This window comes from Agelaius tricolor, unplaced genomic scaffold (assembly GCF_023055355.1).
Source record: "Agelaius tricolor isolate 1412-34295 unplaced genomic scaffold, bAgeTri1.0.p SCAF_1, whole genome shotgun sequence".
Taxonomy (NCBI): Eukaryota; Metazoa; Chordata; class Aves; order Passeriformes; family Icteridae; genus Agelaius; species Agelaius tricolor.
The window spans coordinates 100,158,895-100,178,775 of NW_027269261.1; the positions used below are offsets into that span (position 1 = coordinate 100,158,895).

The 19,881-nt window shown below is 35.9% G+C and overlaps 1 protein-coding gene across 1 annotated transcript in view; it reads left to right on the forward strand.

Annotated features, from left to right (window-relative positions):
* Positions 1-19,881, forward strand: part of EYS (eyes shut homolog) — a 791,734-nt gene that overhangs the window by 627,803 nt on the left and 144,050 nt on the right. Inside the window, exon 38 of the mRNA XM_071445583.1 lies at positions 17,044-17,208. Coding sequence (XP_071301684.1) covers positions 17,044-17,208 — 165 coding nt within the window. The remainder of the gene's footprint in view (positions 1-17,043; positions 17,209-19,881) is intronic.

Here is a 19,881-nt window from a genome sequence, read left to right on the forward strand (position 1 = left end):
TCTGATGAATGTGGCTTTTTGATGATAATTCTTATATATGTGATTCACAGAGGTGATGGGTGGAATACTGTTGGCAAAGGCTGGCCAATTATAAATTATGGTAGTGCTTCTGTGATAACATATTTAAGAAGGAAAAAAAGATTATTGCTCAGATGTAATTGTGGCCAGATGAGAGTGGGGTGAGAATATGTGAGAGGAACAGCTCTGCAGACACCATGGTCAGTGCAGAAGGAGGGGCAGGAGGTGCTCCAGGTGCCAGAGCTGAGATTCCCCTGCAGCCCCTGGTGAGGCAGCTGTGCCCTGCAGCCCATGGAGGGCCAGGGGGTGCAGAGATCCACCTGCAGCCCTTGGAGGAGCCCCACACTGGAGCAGGTGGATGCCTGAGAGGAGGCTGTGACTCCATGGGAGGCCTGTGCTGGAGCAGGCTCCTGGCAGGGACCTGCGGACCCATGGAGAGAGGAGCCCATGCTGGAGCAGGTTTCCTAGTGGGACTTGTGACCCCATGGGATATCCAGATTGGAGCAGCCTGTGCTTGAAGGGCTGCACCCCATGGAAGAGTGACCCATGTGGCAGAAGTTTGTAGAAGACTGTTGGCTGTGGGAGGGACCCTATATTGGAACAGGGGAAGGATTCCTCTCCCTGAGCAGCGAGTGGCAGAAACACCTTGTGATGAACTGACCATAACCTCCATTCCCTGTTTCTCTGTGCCACTGTAGGGGGAGGAGTTAGAGCTGGGAAGTTATTTTTAAAGTCTTATTTTACGTCTGATTATCCTGCTTTGATTTTTTTTTTTTTTTTTTGTAATATTCTATGAGTATCTCTAATTAGAGCCTGTTTTGCCCATGCCAGTATTTGGTTACTGACCTCTCTCTGTTGTTATCTCCATTCACGAACCCTCTGTTCCATTTTCTCTCCCCTGAACAGCTGCAGAGGGGAGTGATAGAGAGTCTTTGGTGGATGTCTGGCATCCAGCCAGGGTCGACTCCTTACAAGTAGGTTCAAAGAGCAACATGTATAAATTCATGAGATAAAGGTTTCTTAGAAGACATTAAATGTAAAGACAAAACCTTTGTCTCATAAAGTCCGCTAGTTGCAAACCACTGAAGGCTGGCAGAATACTTTTCAGAAGAATGACTGTGTACTTGCCATGTTTCTGTCTTCTCTGTGACATCCACTCAGCCTCTTCATAAAAAGAATCCTAAGTTAGGCTGTGGCTGCACAACTTCTTTTGACACCAAGATTTCAGCTCAATTCATATGCAAGCTTCACCTCTGTTACAGCTTGGCTATTTCTAGCCACAAAATTTAAGATCCCTCCTTCATAATTCTCCATTTGGAAATCCCATTTCTGATGTTTCTCTTAGCAGAGCTTTAATCTATGACCTTCAGTGGCTGGTTCCCACCCCTCCAAGGAAAGCAGAAGGATTTCTTCTCTAACTGAAGAGAAAAAAATTATTAACTTAGTTTGTTGATCAGGACTTTGGGTTTTTGTCACCTTGACACATAAACATAGGCAAAGAAGGATCAACAGGTTTTGGCTCCAGATAACTCCTTATGTAAGTATGAGAATTTAATTGAAGACCAGACAGTAAATTTTTACAGTAGTAGTTTCAGTTTAGTCACCACACTTTCTGTTTCATGGCAGAGTTGTATGTCATAGTAGCAGATAAATTTATTGCCAAAGGAGGCCACACAGTTCTTAATATATATGAAAACTTCCCATAGATTAAAAGGCAATTATGTCAGCTTGTAAGACTTGGGTGGTTGGGTAAGGTGCTCGTCTATGTTCATGTTATCATTTTCTCCCTTGTTTCTCTTCTACAGTTTTAAACAAGTCTAACAAAGCCAACTTGGTCTCTTATCAAGACCACTACTGTGTGCTCTTAGCAATGCCAGCATGATTTTAAAATTAATTTTATATTTGGATATCATTTTGAAAGTGTTCACTTATTTCACACAATTTGTTCTTCATAATCATTATGAAACTACTTTCAAAACATTTGCTGCTCAGAAACAAAGCAACATGCACTATATAATGAGGTTTTAAACATTTATTGTTTATTTGCATGCTGTGCAATAAAGAAAAAAAACCCAAGTTTTCATTCTTTTGGTCCAACATCTGAAAAGAGAATAAGTTTATTTTTGTGATATTTTATATTATTAAAAATGGTTGCTCATTCGTAGTCACTATCATACATTGCTTTACAGACTTTATTTTGGATTTATCCTACTGAGTCTGACATAAGTAAACACAGTAGAAAAACAAGCCAAATGGCAAATTTCAAATTTTATAAGCATGCATTAAAATATACATGAATTTAAATCAGTCTAAACAAGACTGCTCACTCTCTACTAGACATTAGATAATAAAGGTGAAGAGCATTTTACAAAATGACAGATGTTAGTTATTTTGTGCCTTATATCCAAGTAATAAAATAGAAGTGCCATACTAATGACATGTGGTTTTTTCCCACTTGTTTTTTTACTTTGTGGGAGACTATTTGACTTGAGGAAAGTGCGTAGGAGTACTTTTTTTTCAAATAAGTGCTTTCATTCATCTTTCTATTGTAAAAATCTGGAAGTAATAGCTGACAGTCCAAAGCTAATTAAAGTGATTTAGCAGATAAATTAGATTAAAGCTGTGTTGGATCATTTACCTGCAGTTCACCCACTGTGGTACTTTTTAGTAGGTTTGTTACAAAATGAATGTAAAATCCAGAAAAGCAATTGCATTTTCCAATATGAAATCCATCAGCACGGAGACTGTTAGGGAGAAAATATCTGAGGTGTGACTAAATGTAAAACAGAGATTCAAAGATGAAAATTCAAACAGCATTAAAATGCAAAATGTACTTTTTTTTAATAATTAGATAACACAAATTGAAAGGGCAGATGTTCCTTATGCTGGGACATGCTCTTCTGAGCATATTTTGATTTTATTACCCTTTCAGTGTGTCTTGGGATTGTGTTTATTCCAAAAGAATAATCAGCACTGCTACTGTTCTAAGCTGCACCTGAGCTATGCCGAATGATAGTTCATTTAAACCTTGTTCCTTCCTCTCATCCCAATTTTTCAACTATGATTAGAAAAATAAGTAGTTTCCTACATTACTATTTATAGCCTAGCAGATATTAGTAAGGCAGATGGGGAATGTGTATTTAAAAGTAGCAGTAAATATGATTGCAGTATTGTTTTATTCTCTGCTTTCATGTAGGTTTTTTTGCATGTACCAGAGAACCATGATATTGTGTGACATTAGTGGCAGAGCTGTGACATTGTGAGGTTATTTTGTAATTGCTTATTAGATTGGGGGAAAAAAATACAGAAAATTAATATTACAGTAGTGCAGATAGTTCTCAAGATGAAACTTAATTGTAGTCCTGCCAATGGCTTTAAATAAGATTTCCCATCCTAAGGACCCATGTCCTATCAGAAAGGAATTGTTAGTAACTGCTTTGTATTATAGGAGCAGAGCCTGGGAGAGGCTCCTCTCTGCACAGCTCAGGTCCATAGTCTTTGGAGGTAAAGAATTAAAAGTGTTACTTGGACTATGCTTGTGAACCAAAAATTGACTATTGTAAATTCTTGGTGCAACTTCTAGCTATTCTTTGCTTGCACCAGTGATGCATTTAAAATGGTGTGGTTTATTTTTTTTTAATAATGGCTTCCAGAAATATTATCTGCCTCCTTTATTTCTCCTTTTCAATACCTCACGTTGCATTTTGCCAGGCCTGTCATTCTCAATGACTTTTTAGATTTTGTTGGAGGAAAAAAAACAGTTGGTATACAAGGAGGACTGTCAAGAGAGTGATACCTCAATTAGTTCTAATCTAGAAATTCTTGTTTTAAATTCTGTTACCTCAGACATTTCAGACATTTTTAGAAATTCTTGCATTTACCAATTAATGAAGATTTTCAAAGTTTGCTGTTCAGCCTTATTACTGTAGGCAGATCCATACTTCCCAGATATTATTTTCAGTATCCAAGGCTGAGCAAGGAGCTTCACCTCCTCTTCAGAGTTATTGATAGTTGGTTTCTATAAAATGACAACAACCTGCATTGCAATGCATTCTAGAGGGCCTGAAAGTATTTTTCCTGGAACACTGTTGTGGTTTAAGGAGCCCAGGAGGCAGCTCAATCCAGTACAGCTGTTCCCTCCCTCCCTCCCTCCCAGTGGGATGGGGAAGAGAAATGGAAGTAGAGTGAGGAACACTGCTTTCATCACAAAACCAAAATATAGCACCACACATCTATGCTTCTATCACAGCTAAAAACAGTGCAGTGATGCCATTGAAATTTACTGTGGAACCTCTGAGATTTAAAATTGAAAAAATAACTTAATAAGTAACAACAAGAAGAAAAGTACTGAACTTAATTAAGTAGCTCTTGACATTATAATTAATGCTGCAAAAGACTGGCCTATTCAACAATTAATTCTGTTCCAGATTATTGGTTAATTTTAGCTATACAAAAGGAAATTTACTCTTTTTATATTTTGATAGTATGCTCCAATGTCTTAGGTAATGGAAATAAGTTAGTGTAAAATGGTAGATAAATTGCTATTTAAAAGGTATCAGCCATAGGCCAGTGACAAATGGAACAAAGTAAAAAATAGCTATCTGTAAAAGATTGGTTATTTTGCTATCAGTACTTGAGGTTTATTTTGCTAGGTGCCAGTTATACTGTATTACATACTTAGAAGTATTTGAGTTTCAAACCTTTTCTTCTAAAAAACTCCTGCTGCAGTATAGACATCAGTGCTTTTGAGTTAAAAAAATTGCTAACCAGCTTTCTTGCATATAATGTCCTTTGTCGGCAGCTCTAAGGTCAGAAACAGAAATATACCAGCTGAGAACCCAGAAGGGTTTTTAGCTTTCCAATAGTGAGGGCAGCAGACTTTCTAGCTCCAGCACCATGGGATTTCTGGTATCACACAATCCTGATGAACATCTTGCTTCACATATTTCTGTCTGCCTTAGTAGGCAGCTGATAGAAAGACTATCAAAGCTAAATTTGAAATTTATATCAAACCTGAGGTGAAGTATTAATCTCTCAGTCTTGGAATGGGTGAGAATATATGTTCTGGACTCATCATGGATCCAAGAGAAGACAATCAGAAGTGTTTACTTTGAAAAGGAAGGCATTACTTTCATTTGTTTCCTTATTCTAATACATCAAGGATATTCTTGAGAAGCTGCTATGTGGAAAGATGTCCTAATCAAATAACTTATAGCTATGAACTTCTAAAGCATTTCTGTCTAAATATGGAAAGTAAATGAATATATTTCATATAAATTCTTGTGGTTGGTTCCATTCTCTCTTTAATATTTATACTAAAATATTCCATTCTCTCTTTAATATTGGAATGTACTGGATGGATTTATGCCTGTATTTCCTATCTAAACTTTTGGCCTGAAAATTTCCATTTTTAAGACAAGAATGAAAAAAAAATGTAGATTATTTTATCTTCTCCTGGTTGATGGAAGCAGCATATATAAAAATATGCAGTGTGAAAAGTAATAAATAAAGCAGAAAAAAATTTACAAGTAAAAAAGTTAGTACTTTCACAATGTGTTACATGGATAGTTTTTAAACTTTGCTGAAGAAATACATTCTTCAACTGTGGGGAAAAAATTTAGGAGTTTGGGTTTTTCCTTCTAATTTCCATTTGGAACAATAAAACCAAAATTAGATGGTTGCTGGGACCTAGTACTTTGAGACTATTACCATCAAAAACTCACCAAGATTTTCGCAAGCTTGAGACAGGTGGTTCTACAGGAATAAGAAATAATATCCAATGAATTTCTTGCAGAAATTCATTAGTCTCTGGAGCAAGTAGACCATAATCTGTAAACTCCTGGATGATCTGATGGGTGTCCAGAAGTGCAGGGTTTCCTTCCTCAGACCTGGAGACCCGGGAATTTGCAGATTTCTGGATACTAATTAAGGACTTTGACCTAGTGGACAGCACAGACTCCAAATTCTTCCTGTTCTGTGTTGGGTTATTGGGGAAACAGGTGGACATCCCAGTGCAGGTCACTTTTTAGGACAGGTGTGAGGGATGAAAGCCTGTCTGAGGACTTTTTAAAAGTCATGTTTTAAATGTAATTGTCATTTCTCCTTTTTTTTGTTAGTCAGTTGCCCTTCTAGCTAGGGAGCACAATTCCTTCACATGGTGTAAATCAGTACTTAAGCATCTCTTATCTGAAACATGCTTCTGTCCTGTGAGCTCAGCTGTTATATTTACCAGCAGCAAACTGTGCTGGTGCACATTATTATGATAGGCTTTTTTCTCAGACTATCCACAGACATTTGTACTAACGTGAGGAGGAGAATTTTGGCTAAGCAGCAGAAGGGGTCATCCATTTTTCAAATGTATACTTAGTTTACCTTGGCCTCACTTCCAAAATATGTAGAATTTCCTAAATCTTATAAAAGAATGATTATTTATCTCCCATCCTTTTCATTATCAAGTTGCAGGGAAGACTGTCCTGAGTTTATATTACATTAAAATCTTAAATTTTAAGTTCACTCTCTGTTCCACAAAGAGTTCCGTTTCAGCTTTGCAATGCTGGACTTTTTTGTAATTGCTACTCAACTGTTCAACAGACAGTTTTCTGTCTCATAACAGAAAACTACCAAAATTATCACTTTTTCTCCCTAAAAATAAAGCAAAAGTCATCCCTCTACACAAGAATATCATTGATATCAATGAAAGAAATAGTCAGTTTGAAAATCCCTGACAGAACACAACACACTATTTTAAAATAGATATTTATTTGAAAATAAGATACCACAAGATGAATTCCTTAGCTCAACAATTAATAAAACAACAGGAAAAAAATAATCAAGCAATTCTTAATAGTACCTTTGTGTTTTTCATAATGAAGCTAGGTATACTTGAGACCTACTGCTGCCTCATACCTTGCTTAAGAAATTCTCTTTTACATGGTGTTGAGGAACAAGGATTATTTTAGTCCATGAAAAATGTTTCTGTATTTGTATTGTTGCCTGTAAGACATGATTATTCACCTCCTGGAGTCCTTTCCTTATAGGAATATGCATGTACACAAGAAATTGTTTCTTAACAATTGGCAAATGCTGGAAAATAACTTGTCATTTGCTTTCCATCATTTGTGTCATTTCAATCAGTGCATTTTCCAAACTATATTCTAGTGTTGTAGCTTGGACACCAGGACTTGAATTGCTATCAAGCAGAAGTCTTGTTTATCTTGAAATTAATGTATTTTAAATCTGCAGTAAGCCACAGAGAAAAGGAAATATTTTTGTGCAGATACTTTTCTGTAGGATAAAATTATCTCTGTCCTTTCACTGACCACCTTGCTATTCATTTAAGTTCAACAACCTGCTGGAGTAGATCTACCTACACCAATGAAAAGAGGGCAAAAGTAGTGCTAAAATCTAATTCTGTACATGCTAAAATCTAATTCTGTACAGTTAAACAAAAGGAAGATTTTGGCATGTGAAGAAATCAGTAGGCATGTGATATTCTGCACCAAGTGGAAAAAGAGTACCAGAAGTGATTTTGAAAAAAGATGTTTCAGTCTGGAGCAACCATTTTTCAGATTCCCAAGTAAAGCTAGAGTTAAGGGCTGTTTTGCTGCTCTTTCAGATAGAGCCCCAACATACGAAAGAAATCTTGGCCTAAAATTATCCTGCATGGAACACAAACCACTAACTCCCTGTATAGACAGAAGTAAGATCTGCTCTCTAAGGAAAAAAAAGGCTGCAAAAAGATCTGTTCAAGACTGGTGGCTTTCTTCACAGGCCTTTTATTACCTTCGGGAATCAATTCGAGCATGCATTTTTGGTCATGAAGAATGGAAAAGGGGGGGAAAAAGGCTTTGGGAATGCTTTGTTTAGAGCCATGCTGTAGGCTTCTTTTGTCTCCAAATGGAGCTTGCTCTGTTCCTCAGGAAAGCAGTCTGCCCCTTCCTCCTCGGGAAGGATTGCGCTGACCCAAGAAGCAGCAGCTATGGGAAGGCAGTTAGGGTCTTGTCTCCTGTTTAGTCACTTCTGCTTTAATAAAATCATACAATCAGCAAATGGTTTGGGTTGAAGAGTCATGTATAAGCCATCTGGTTGAACTCCCCATAAAAAAAGCAGTTATGTTTTTAAGTAGAACAGGTTGCTCAAAGCCCGGTCTAAAAATCCATGCCAGAGTTGGCACAAACAAGGCAATGTACAGATATATTGAAGAGGTTCTCTCCTTGTTTCACCTACACTCACAGTAAAGGTTTGCTAATGCTCTCACATCAAATCAATGGAAGAAAAGCAAGCAGATGAACTGAAAGCTTTAATTCTGAACATCCATCTCATCGGGAACTTCTACCAGTTATGTTTTGGAAGCGGGAGAATGAGGATTCTACAGTTAAAGACTATATCCAAGATAAAACCTAAGATGTCAGAGTATTACAACTTGGCTGAATAAGGCTGCTAAAAACTTAGGAATTATGGAACTTAATACCTTTTCAATTGTCCACCTGATTGTTTTAATCCAGATAAGTTTGCTTACTTGATTGTAATATTCTTTAGGAATTTCATGTGACTGAACTGGTTTGTGTGCCCACAATGCTGAGCCCAACTAAAATATGTTGAAATTAGTGCTGTTGGGATTAAGCAAACATAAATATGTGTAAATGAACATGCTTCCCCAATTGCTGTCTTGCAAATGCCAAGAAAACAATCAAAGTTACTACAATTCCAATTTGTTATTATTGTTTCATTGTTCTTAAATATTAACACAGTAAATATATTAAAAATCAATTGGAAAATACTTTTCTAAGACCAACAGTGCATCTGTTGCAGTGTAAATGTTTAAAGTGATCATTATATGTAAGTGTTACTTCTAGCTTTATAATTCCTAACTAATGTAACAGTGATAAATGTTAGGAAATAAAGGAAAGGAATAGGCAAGCTGTCTATATAGATAATTCTCCATTTTTTATACTTTGCATTTTAGGCTAAAAATAAAAAAAAAATTACATTAGCAAAACTGGGGATTTTGAAAACTACCGGTTTTTGAATCCTCAAAGGAAAGGGCAAACAGAGGAAAATACATGGTTTTCTAATCCATACTCTGATACTAATTTAATTTTTTAATGAATTTAACCCTTAAGTATCCTTTTATGCCTGTTTTTGTTGGTTTTTTCCCACCAAGCCCTTGAGTTAGCTACATGATTCCCAAAGGAAGCCATAGCAAGATGTTAATATAATTAAGAGATGGAGGAAAAATTGCTTTCACATTCCCATTTTTTTTGCGCCCTGAATCTGTGAAAACAAGCTCAGATTAAAAGTGTGATTAGATTTACACAATTCTTTAAACTATGTACCTCTATAGCTAAATAATAATAGGAAAGTCCTATTAAAATCTCCCAGGAAAGTAATAAAAACCTGTTGCATACACAATGTAGCAATACAGAAACTATGCTATTTACATGAGCACATTAAATTTAGTGTTCTTGAAACTGCAGCTTGCATTTCACTTTTAATATTGATCATCTAATATCTAGTGGCAACCATATGACAAATTAGTCTGCAATGTTATCCAGATGGAAGATTCCTCTTCAACTGACTAAGTATGACACACACTGAAAAAAATCTGAATATTTTTCCAAATTAAACCTTTATAGCCAATTACTCTTCAAGTATTTCTAAGATCCTTTGGGATAGGAATGTTTGTTTATGTGTTCAAGCACCATTGCAGAGAATAAAATTAAACTTAGATGGCAGAGATAAAATTAAAGTGGCTGAAAACACATTGATACTCCATAAAATAAAATGAAAAAGGCCTTGGAATTTTGATAAGCATAAGAATTATAATATACAAATAAAATATGTACACATTTAGCTGAGACTCACTGCAAACCAATAGAAAATTAAGCCATTTGACCCACTCATTTGTGGAACCAAAAAGTGCTCATTACAATGATGATCTCTAGTACATCAACTTGTTATGAAAAGTATGAGTTTTCAAAAATATTATGACAGCTGCCTCTTTCCCACTGAAAACCAATACTTTATTTCATTTTCTTCTTTTACCAGTTCATTAGATGTAAATCAAAACTGTGAAAGCTCATGTTCAAGTAGATCTTCTGTGATATTTTACAGAACAAATATATTATTGAGGGAGCTTCAAAAGATTTTTACAAGTCTTGCTTCATTAAATTTTGCCATAATATGTGTCACAGCGACCTTCAAAGCAACCAGCATTTCAGCACCAAATATAGCAGTGCAATATGACAGCTCCAGTTTAAATTATGGTTTCATATTAAGAGTCTGTCTTAGATTTTTTTTCCCATAATTGGGAAAGATAGAAGTATTTAAATTAAGATATAAAGGGCATTCATTTCCCTCCTAGATGGGGTGCTTTTTAAAAATAGATAAAACTCTGGTGTTTTTACAGGAAGATCATATTTCCTGTCAAATATATTCAGCTTGAAAAAATATTAGATAATAGCTTCCCAATTTCCTCCATGTCAAATTCAGGAAAAGAGAAGCACTTATGCATCATTTTGAATGCAGGTGGTAAAACACATCTGATTAGGTACAAGTATCAATTAAGAACATTCTTTCCGCTTCAAAATCCAATGCACTTAGGAGAAAAGTAATAAATTTTGGAGATGAAACTAATCAAACAGAAAAAGACAAATCACTGTGTTGTTTTCAAAACTATGAAAAAACAGGCAGTAAGAGGCTAATTCTGTTTGTGGATTTGGGCTAACAATAACTAGATTGTTTGGGATTTTTTTCAACACAAAACACCTTCACTACTTTTTATCTTTATGCCGAGGTGTCATTTCTATTTTCACAAGATCTTGAGTTGAATATGAATTAATATTTTTTTTTTTATTTTTCATGTCAGTCTGTTGTACTTGCTGACACATCTGGACTTTGCATGTCTGTGCAACATCCAGAAAAATTTACAGAACTTAATAATTACACAGCACATCTCACCTGGACATTTATAATGTTTCTTGCCCATTAACTGAATAAAATTCTTCTTATTCTGAGACAGGTAATTTTCATCCTTTCACACAGACACAGTAGTTGACTAAATTCTCTTCTTCTGTAAATGAATGCAGTTATAACTTTGCTGATGTAAAACAACTGAGGTTTTTGTATATTAAAATCAATTGGACTGAGGGTATAGGGAAAAAAAATATTCCTCCTTCCTAAAATGTGAGATTGGAAGAGGAATATTGTGAGCTATAAAATAGGAATATGAAAATATTTATTTCTTTGTTTTGTTTCTTTGTTTATGTCTTTGTTTTGTGCTTTTTTACAAAGCATGTTAACATCATATTGATTTACTATGATCTTGTTTTTTCAGACATGCAGCCAACTCTTCAAATTCTTTGTACTTAAGGAATGCTAAAATTATCAACATTTTTTTTTCTTGCAATAAATCTAATAACATATTTTCATTGAGTTGATCTGCTTATTGAAATACAGCCATCAAAGGAGATGGGTAACTCTAGGCACTAGGTGATGACAATTGCTGTATGCTTCAGATATCTAGGGAATCATTAATTTCCTTTATGTTAAATGGTCTGCATCTCTCTTAGTTTCTGTCATGCAGTCTTAGTAGTGATACACAGAGCAGAACAAGTCACACAAAAATCACAAGCCAGATCAAGTCAGGAGGGCATCTAGCTCAATATCCTGTCTCAGAGAAAAAACAGTCACTCTTTAAAATGGATATATAAAACAGGACAACAGAGATTTTTCCCCAAGTGCATTACTTCAGCTTCCACCAATCAACGAGACTAAGGTTTCCTGACCTGTGGTTCCATTGTATTTGCTAGGCTGGTGGATTAGTTTCCCTTGTTCTTGTATTGCTCTCAATTTTTCAATATTTTTATATACTTTTGACCTACATAATATCTTTTGGCAATAAATTACCCCAAACATTCTGCAAAAAGTTAGTAAGAATTTCCTTTTGTTTTGCGAGCCTGTGACCTGATAGTAACAATAATTGAGTAATTGAATTCCCTTACCTGCTGTGTTCCAAGACATGGAGCTGTCATTTCTTACTCACATTTTCCTCTGCATGTTGAATAGGCCTGTTCTGTTTCTCCATCTGGAAGCAATGCCATCCCTTTGATCATCCCTATTTCTGTTCTGTGTTTCATTGTACCTTTGCAAATGCATGCTTGCTGAATATCTTCTGCTTTATTTTCCTAATTTTTTTAAGTCTTTTCTTCTATTACTGTTCTACTTGTATGGCAGTTTCTTTCAATGAAAATGAATTGATGTCCTGCTCTAAGGATTGCTTATATGACCCATTGCCCTTAGTGCTTTCCTCTTGAGTCTTCACAATTAAATGTACTGTCTTTCTCCCATTCAAAGGCCCTAGCAGTCTGCAAAGTAAGAGATTAAGTCAGTGATCTGATTTCAGACCTCCCAGTTGGCAGTGGAGAGCATTATCAAAAAGGCACCAGGCTGGCCTGATAGAGGAACACTTGTGCATTTTATTTTGTAAGGATTTTGTGCTTTGTTATGTTCAAGTTCAGTTACAGCAGGCAGGAGGCTTTTGTGCATTGAGACAAATGAATGAAAGCAGCATGGGTAAGATTTATTTTGTTTCATATTTTATTGTCTTGAAAGAGCTGAACTCAGCTAATCAATTATTTCATAGGAAATGGTTACTGTATTTCTGTACTGGTGTACGTGCGTGTGATGCTCTATGAAACACCCAAGTCAGATTTCATGTGTACCAGACATAATCCCTAGGAATTTTCTGAATCATATTTAATTCACTTTGATTTTCTTCACACCATGAACATAAGATAAAAGAATGCATTACTCTAAGGTGGTTAAATTTGGTTGCCTGGGATATTCTGTGAGCATGACATGGATAGAACAGATCATGCATTCATCAGACCCTTGATATTGATTCTTAACTGACTTTCTGCCTGCTGGGAACACCTCCATTCTTGATAATATGGAAAAGGTTTGCTGCACTGCTTGTAAAAGTTTTTATCACCTGTGCTTCTATCACATTCTCTGACTGATGGAAAAGAAGAACAAGCACAGAATCTGTCCATAGATTTCAGAGGATGTTTACCATTGTAATTGAAAGATATAAAAAGCAAATTCAGACTTTAATCCCCTGACTAAATATTCTGGTATCCTGTTCAGTTCACATCTTTAACATTTCAACTCAAAACTACTGTACTAATTTGGTTTTGCCTAAAGAAAATCCTTCTGCAGGGTGTCTATCTCTGATGCATAAGCAACAAGAATGAGAATTATTCATCTGCCTTCAGATATTGCTGCATACATGTTTGCACCTAAACTATTGACTCTCAAGTCCTTTTATAGCAAATTGAGAAATAGGCCAGTTTAAGTCATGATTGGGTGAGGATAATCACATCCTAGGGTTACCTATTTACTTCAATTATTAAAGAGGACCAGGGACATTCAATGAAGTTTTCTACTTTGTAGATTGTAAACAAGCTTAGTCAGATGCTGGGTCTGATTTTCCTACCAGAAGATGAATGCATTTCTTCTCTTTCTTGGATTTTGTGATGTTAAAAGTCTTTCTTGGTTCTCATTTGAATTTATTTAGGGATGGTTGGTGCAGTTGATGACTCTTAATGTCTTCAGGACTGAAAAATATATTTTAAAAATAATTCAACAGAATTTAATCAAATTCAAGCTAAGCCAGTCTTGTAATAAAAACTGTAGAATGCAAAGGGAAAATTAGAGGTAGGAGTGGAAACAGATTGATTCCATTTTAGTAGCAGTAGAAACCTATATCCTTCCCCTTGCTCCACTTTATTTTCTGACTAAGACAAAATCAGGTAGGGACATAATAGAAAATTACTGGTGTTTCTCAACTTTTTCTTATTGTACTGTGTTATTGTCAAAATTTTCATAAATAATATCCCAGCTAATCTATTTATTTCAGTAGAAAATTTGAGTCTTCCATTAAATTGTTAAAGTAGATTTCTTAGTAATATGTGCTTGTCAGGTAATTCAGACCCAACTCTGTGGAGTCTCTTACAAACTTTTTCTCTGGATTTATTTGTAATCTTTTTTATCCTAAAAATATGAGAAAGTTTCTATTTCTTCCTGCATCCTAGTTAATTGTTTTGAGAACCCCTTAGGTTGCATGTACTCACTTGGAGACCATTGCTTCAGTGGAAGAGAGTCCTTGTGATCAGAGACAGAGGTGACATTCTCAGATAGTGGACCCAGGGTGGAATTGGGTTCTTCTTGTTAGCCTGTCCTGTGAAATATATTAAGTACTAAATTATTTTTTGCCAGCAATCATCTTCAAATATGAAGAACTGTAAATATTTCTAGGAAGCAGTACTAAAATACTGTCATGATGTGGTAGAGAATTAGCTTATTGTAGTTCAGCAGATGCCCTTCTTTGGATCTGATGTGTGCAGCCATGGTCAGTGCTTCATGGGACTTTAATTTCTGCTAATTAAGAGTTTACTGGAATGAGGGAAGTGGAAAAATTTTGTCCCAACTGACAGCTTTGCTCATAGTGTTCTCTCTGTGTACTGTATCACAAACATAGGTTTTAGGTTCTTAATACACAGACTCAATCTGTTTTCTCCCACTTAGACCCTTCATCCAAGCAGAAGACTAATCCCTGTGCTCTCAATGACCTCTTTACTGATGTTGTAGACTTGCAACAGATTGCAGCTGTTGTACAGCTTTAGGGCAGAAAATGACTGTTAAGGATCAGCGGGCTAATAGCCTGTGCACCGTAGGGAAGAGGATGTGCTCTGCATCTTGGCATTTCTGGATGGCTTTTTTTTTTGCCAGGAATGCATTTGTTTCTGATGCAGTTGCTGTATTTGCTGTGTCTCTTCTGCTGATTTCTGAGAGGACTTCACAGCACTGGTGATGGAAGCCTAGGCTGCTCTGGGCACAGCATTGCAGATGTAGACAGGACTGTTGAAATATAATCTTTTCTCAGTGATTTTTCCTATACATCAATGCAAAGACTTCTTTGGATGCAAGTGCTGGACTCCCTGGAAAGTTTTAAATCTTTAGGGGAGATGCCTCCTTTGAAGGGAGCTATCCTTCCTAAAGGAGTAATGAGGTTGTCCTTCCTTTCAAGATTGCCCAGATATACCATGATCTCTTCCCCTCCTCATTCTTCTCCCCCTTCCCTTCACCTAGCTGAAAGAAAGTTCACAGACCAATTTTAACTTAGAATATAAATTGTGGACAGTTACTCTCCAAATTGACTAGTTGGGATTTTTTTAACTACCTAATAAAAGACATTTTAACAGCTTTGTTGCTCAGTGTACCACTACATCGTGAGTACTGAACTACACTGAGATTTCTAAAGGCACTGCACTTCAAGAATAATAAAAGTTGAGTGCACAGAGCCTCCCTGTGAAGGATAACAGAATCACCAATTTTTTGAGGTTGGAAGGGACCATCATCTTGAGACCATTAAGTCCAAACCCCTGCTCAAGCAGAGCAGGATCACCTAGAACAGGTTTCTCACAACCCTGCCCAGTCTGGTTTTGAAAACCTCCAGGAACTGAGACCTGACAAACCCCTCTGGGTAACCTAGGCCAATGTTTGACCACCCTCACAGTGAAACAGAGCTTCCATGTGTTCAGGTGTAATTTCTTGGGTTTTGATTTGTTCCCGTTGCTATCAAGTGCACTGCTGAGAGAAGTTTGCCTCCCTTTTTGTCATCCCCATGTATTTACAGACAGGTGTTAAGATCCACCTGAGCTGTTTCTTCTGCAGCCTTAGGAGTCCTGGCTCTCTCAGCCTTTCCTCATGTGAAAGAGAACCCAGCCCTTAATCCTGTTTGTGGCCCTGCACTACACTGCTGACCTCCTAGTACTGTTTCTCTTGAAAGTATGAATTTAATTAGGCAAAAAACCCTCATAATCATGTAGATCTGCTTCTGATTTGCAATGCCACTGAGCTTTTTTCATCTCATATCTTTTTCCACTTTCTCCAACAATCCTTTTTCAGACCTATGATTTAGAAACACGACTAGTCATTGCTGTTTTTCTTTTGCTGTCAGGGTGTGGTGTTTTTTAATGACTGTCCTTCTGCATATGCTTATTTAGTTTGGCCTTTTGTCCTTTTTTCTTATGTCAAATAAAAACAGCAGAGGATAAACAGTGGTCAGATTCACAAACAAACAAAAAATTAATAAAGTGAATACAATTTTTTTTAAGTGTTAGTCATGCCCATGTGTAATCATCATTCACAGATCCATTGTATAGTTTTAGTTCATTAAACTAAAAATTTCTTTGCAAAAATATGATCTGAACTCAAAATATTTTTTTTATGCTTATCCCTTATTCATATCACTGGTGATCAGTCTGGGAAATCTTCAAGGTATTTTGCTTAAATAGGTTTCTTAAGGCATTGGGAAGACATTCTGCCTAACCTCAATTAGTTTTAGCTTATTTTTTCTTGCATTCATGATACTATTATCATGTCTAAAGAGTAAAAAAAATCCCAAAAGCCATAATGACTAAAGTAATGAATGCAATAAACATTGTAAATGTTAAGCCTTCACACTTAAAAATTTTCTCTTAAAAATTATTCATTTCCTGACTAGTGTAGTGGAAAAATGCATATTCTGCCCAATGGCATTCTCTTTATAATTTCAAACCCCACAAATGTAAGTATTCTGAAAATGAAGAAAAACTGGGTTTCCCATCTAGAAATAAAAATTAAAAGTACTTCACACAGATGTCAAAGGACAAAAGTTGTGTACTGACACATCTGTAAAGAAGAAAATTTATGACAGTCTTTTTAACTTGCATCTTCTAGCATTAGTCCCTCCTATAATGGTCTTATCACTTCTGGTAATGGGCAGATGCTAGAACTTTTTCATTTTCTGTGTATTTGATTTGAACGTTTGAAATTAAAGAAATTTATATGCATGCTCAGCAAATAATATAGTTGATGATGCTATTCACAGGTATAAAAAAATGGATCTCTCTAAAGTGCTTGAATTTTATTACTTTATTTTGTAATAAATTAATAAAATTAGCTTTTTGTTGTTCATTTCAGACATAGCACTGTTTTTTCCATCCTTCACTGGAAATTCTTATTTGGAGCTACCTTCTCTGACATCTGTATCTGATACCAGGACTGCATCTGGGCAGGAAACAAGCAATCTGACGACTCTGTACTTGACAGTGAAAACAACTGCTCTAAATGGCACAATTCTTTACAGTGAGTACCAAAGATACTTGAAGCTAAGTATCAGTTTTAGCTCCTTCAGGTCCTTATTAACTTTAGTGTACATCAGCTGGCATTTCCTCTTCAACAGCAAAATGAGTCATTAAAATGCAGTAGAAGCCTTTTGGTATTCTAATGCATGCTGCATTATAAAATTTGAACCATTGTTCCTTGTGTTCCTCTGGAAAGTTCTTTAATTTATGACTCATTGAGGAAAACATAACTTACAAGAGAAAATGCTGCTTCCTGACAAGAAAGAACACAGTAAGCATATGACTTTAGTTGTAAGTTTTACAGCTTTGAAATACAAATGTTGAAGAAGTTTTGAACAACTTATAGAGAAACAACTTCTCTGTAGTTGGATTGAGTCTCGCTTTTTATAATTGTGATCTTGGTTCCAAATTCTTGATTTATAGAACTATCTTAGGTTCTGCAGTTTTGCCATATTTTGAAGTACTTACTGTGATTTCACACTTCAGAGAATTCCTTTGTGATCCCCAGAGAGTATACGTGCAGACTTGGATATATGCCTGTTAATACTACATAAAAAAAGTTGCTTCTTGCCTGCATATTTCATTCCTCAATATATGGCATAAACTTCTGAGACAGAAGTACACTTTTCACTAGTCAGCAAGAAAAGATAGACTTCTCTGCCAGTTGAGTATTTCATTATATATTTTATCTTGCAATTTCTTGCAAATGGAAAACATGGAAAGTGAGGTGATTTCTTCCCGAGAAGAGCTAGAAAGATATGATTATTTGATAGATTTACTCCACAAAGACAAAATCATTAGGAGCATTTTCAGTTCACTGCAACTTCCTAGAGTTACTCTACACAAGAAATGTTGTTGATCTAGCATAAATAATTCTGATTAAATTGTTTTGCATTTATATTAATCTGGTAGTAGTATATGTACATAGTTCAGTGAATTCATCTGAACTATGTACATATTTATAAGACAAGGTTAAAAGTAATATAAGCTTTTTGGCATTATTTAATTATGCCTTTTGTTATTATCTGTACTGGATTTTTTTTTAGATGTGAAACACTCTAGCCCCAAACTGAAAATTAATGTTTACTTCTTTTCAAAATAGTATTTTAAGTCCTTGTATTTTATATCTGGGCTGTTACTGCACCTGCCTAAGCTACAGTACTGCAAAATTTGCCAAGAATCATGGATAAGTGGTAATGTGGCAGTTCTTTATATCAAAATGTTTTATACTTGTTAGTTATTTCAATCTCAAGAGGAGTTATTTGCCCTTGAAGAAGAATTCAATGAAGGTTATTGGAAGTATTTTGAATATATTTGACATTTAGTGATTTTGTTTGCTTCATCACTGCAGATTAATTTGGCTCCAGCCAAAGTTAATCTTGCTATCTACACATAAGCCCTGAGTAAGCATCTCTGTAAACCAAAAATCTCAAAGAACTCCAAACCAAAAAGAAAAAAAGAGGAAGATTCTCTCTGCTATACTCAGGAGGAACTCAGGAGGAAGTGGTGTTTTTTGAAGCTAGAAGAGTTGAGTTTGTTCAGCCTGGAGAAGAGAAGGCTCTGGAGACACCACATTCCAGTCTTTAAGTATTAAATGGGTGCTTATAATTCGAAATATGGGGCTAAACTTCTTAGTTGCCTGTTGCAATAGGACATGGGGTAATGTCTTTAAACCAAAAATCACTAAACGAGTGTAAATGTAGACTAGATATAAAGATTTTTTTACCATGAGGGGAGTGAGGTACTGGAATAGACTGCCTAGAGATGTGGCCGATTCCTCATCCCTGGAATCATCCAAGTCAGGTTTGAGAAGACTCTGAGCAACCTGCTCAGGTAGAAGATGTCCCTGCTCATTGCAAGGGGTGAACTAGATGACCAATTCATATGACTCTATGCATTTTCTTTTCTAGGTAATGTACTTATTTTGCATCTAACCTAATTAGATATTTAAACCTAATATAACTTGTTCAGCTATTAGTTCATACTGTCTATGGAAAATTGTTAACATGGTATTTTTCAGGTGTTTGCAGATATTTTGTCTTAGCAGTATTTGAGGACTTCATGTTCTTTAGAATATAAACGTTTCCACTTTCTGGAATGATAGAATGTCATTACTGGAGAACCCTGACATTTTTTGCTTTCCTGTTATCCGTATCTGAGCCTTCCATGGGCAGTGTCACAGCTCACTTCTTGTCCCTCCAAAAAGGAGTCAGTGTGGATCAGGATTAATGGTACGAGTTCAGTTCTCACCCTAAAATTGAGCTGGGGTAGCTCTAGGAACTCAGGATAATTTTTGTATATTTTCTCAGAGTGAAAAATCACCTTTTCTTCAAAAGTTCTCAGTACCATGTCATACTTGCATTGTCATTCCTTGTGTTAGCCCTAAAATGGAATTTTAACTGATTTGCAATATTCTGCTCTTTTAGCGACCAGTAGGGTTTCTATTAAGGTTAGATTTCTGTTAAGCTAAATAAATAGATAAGTAAATAAGGAAAACCTTGGATCTCTGCCTGGCTGTGGAACACAGACACAGAAAGTAATGCATGACTTATCAGAATTCTTGTAGAATGACTGATAAGTCATCCATTACTTTCTGTGTCTTATTATCAGAATTCTTTTAGAATTCTGATACTGTGTTAAGCATTAGATAGATCTTTGCTTTCCAGTTCCACTT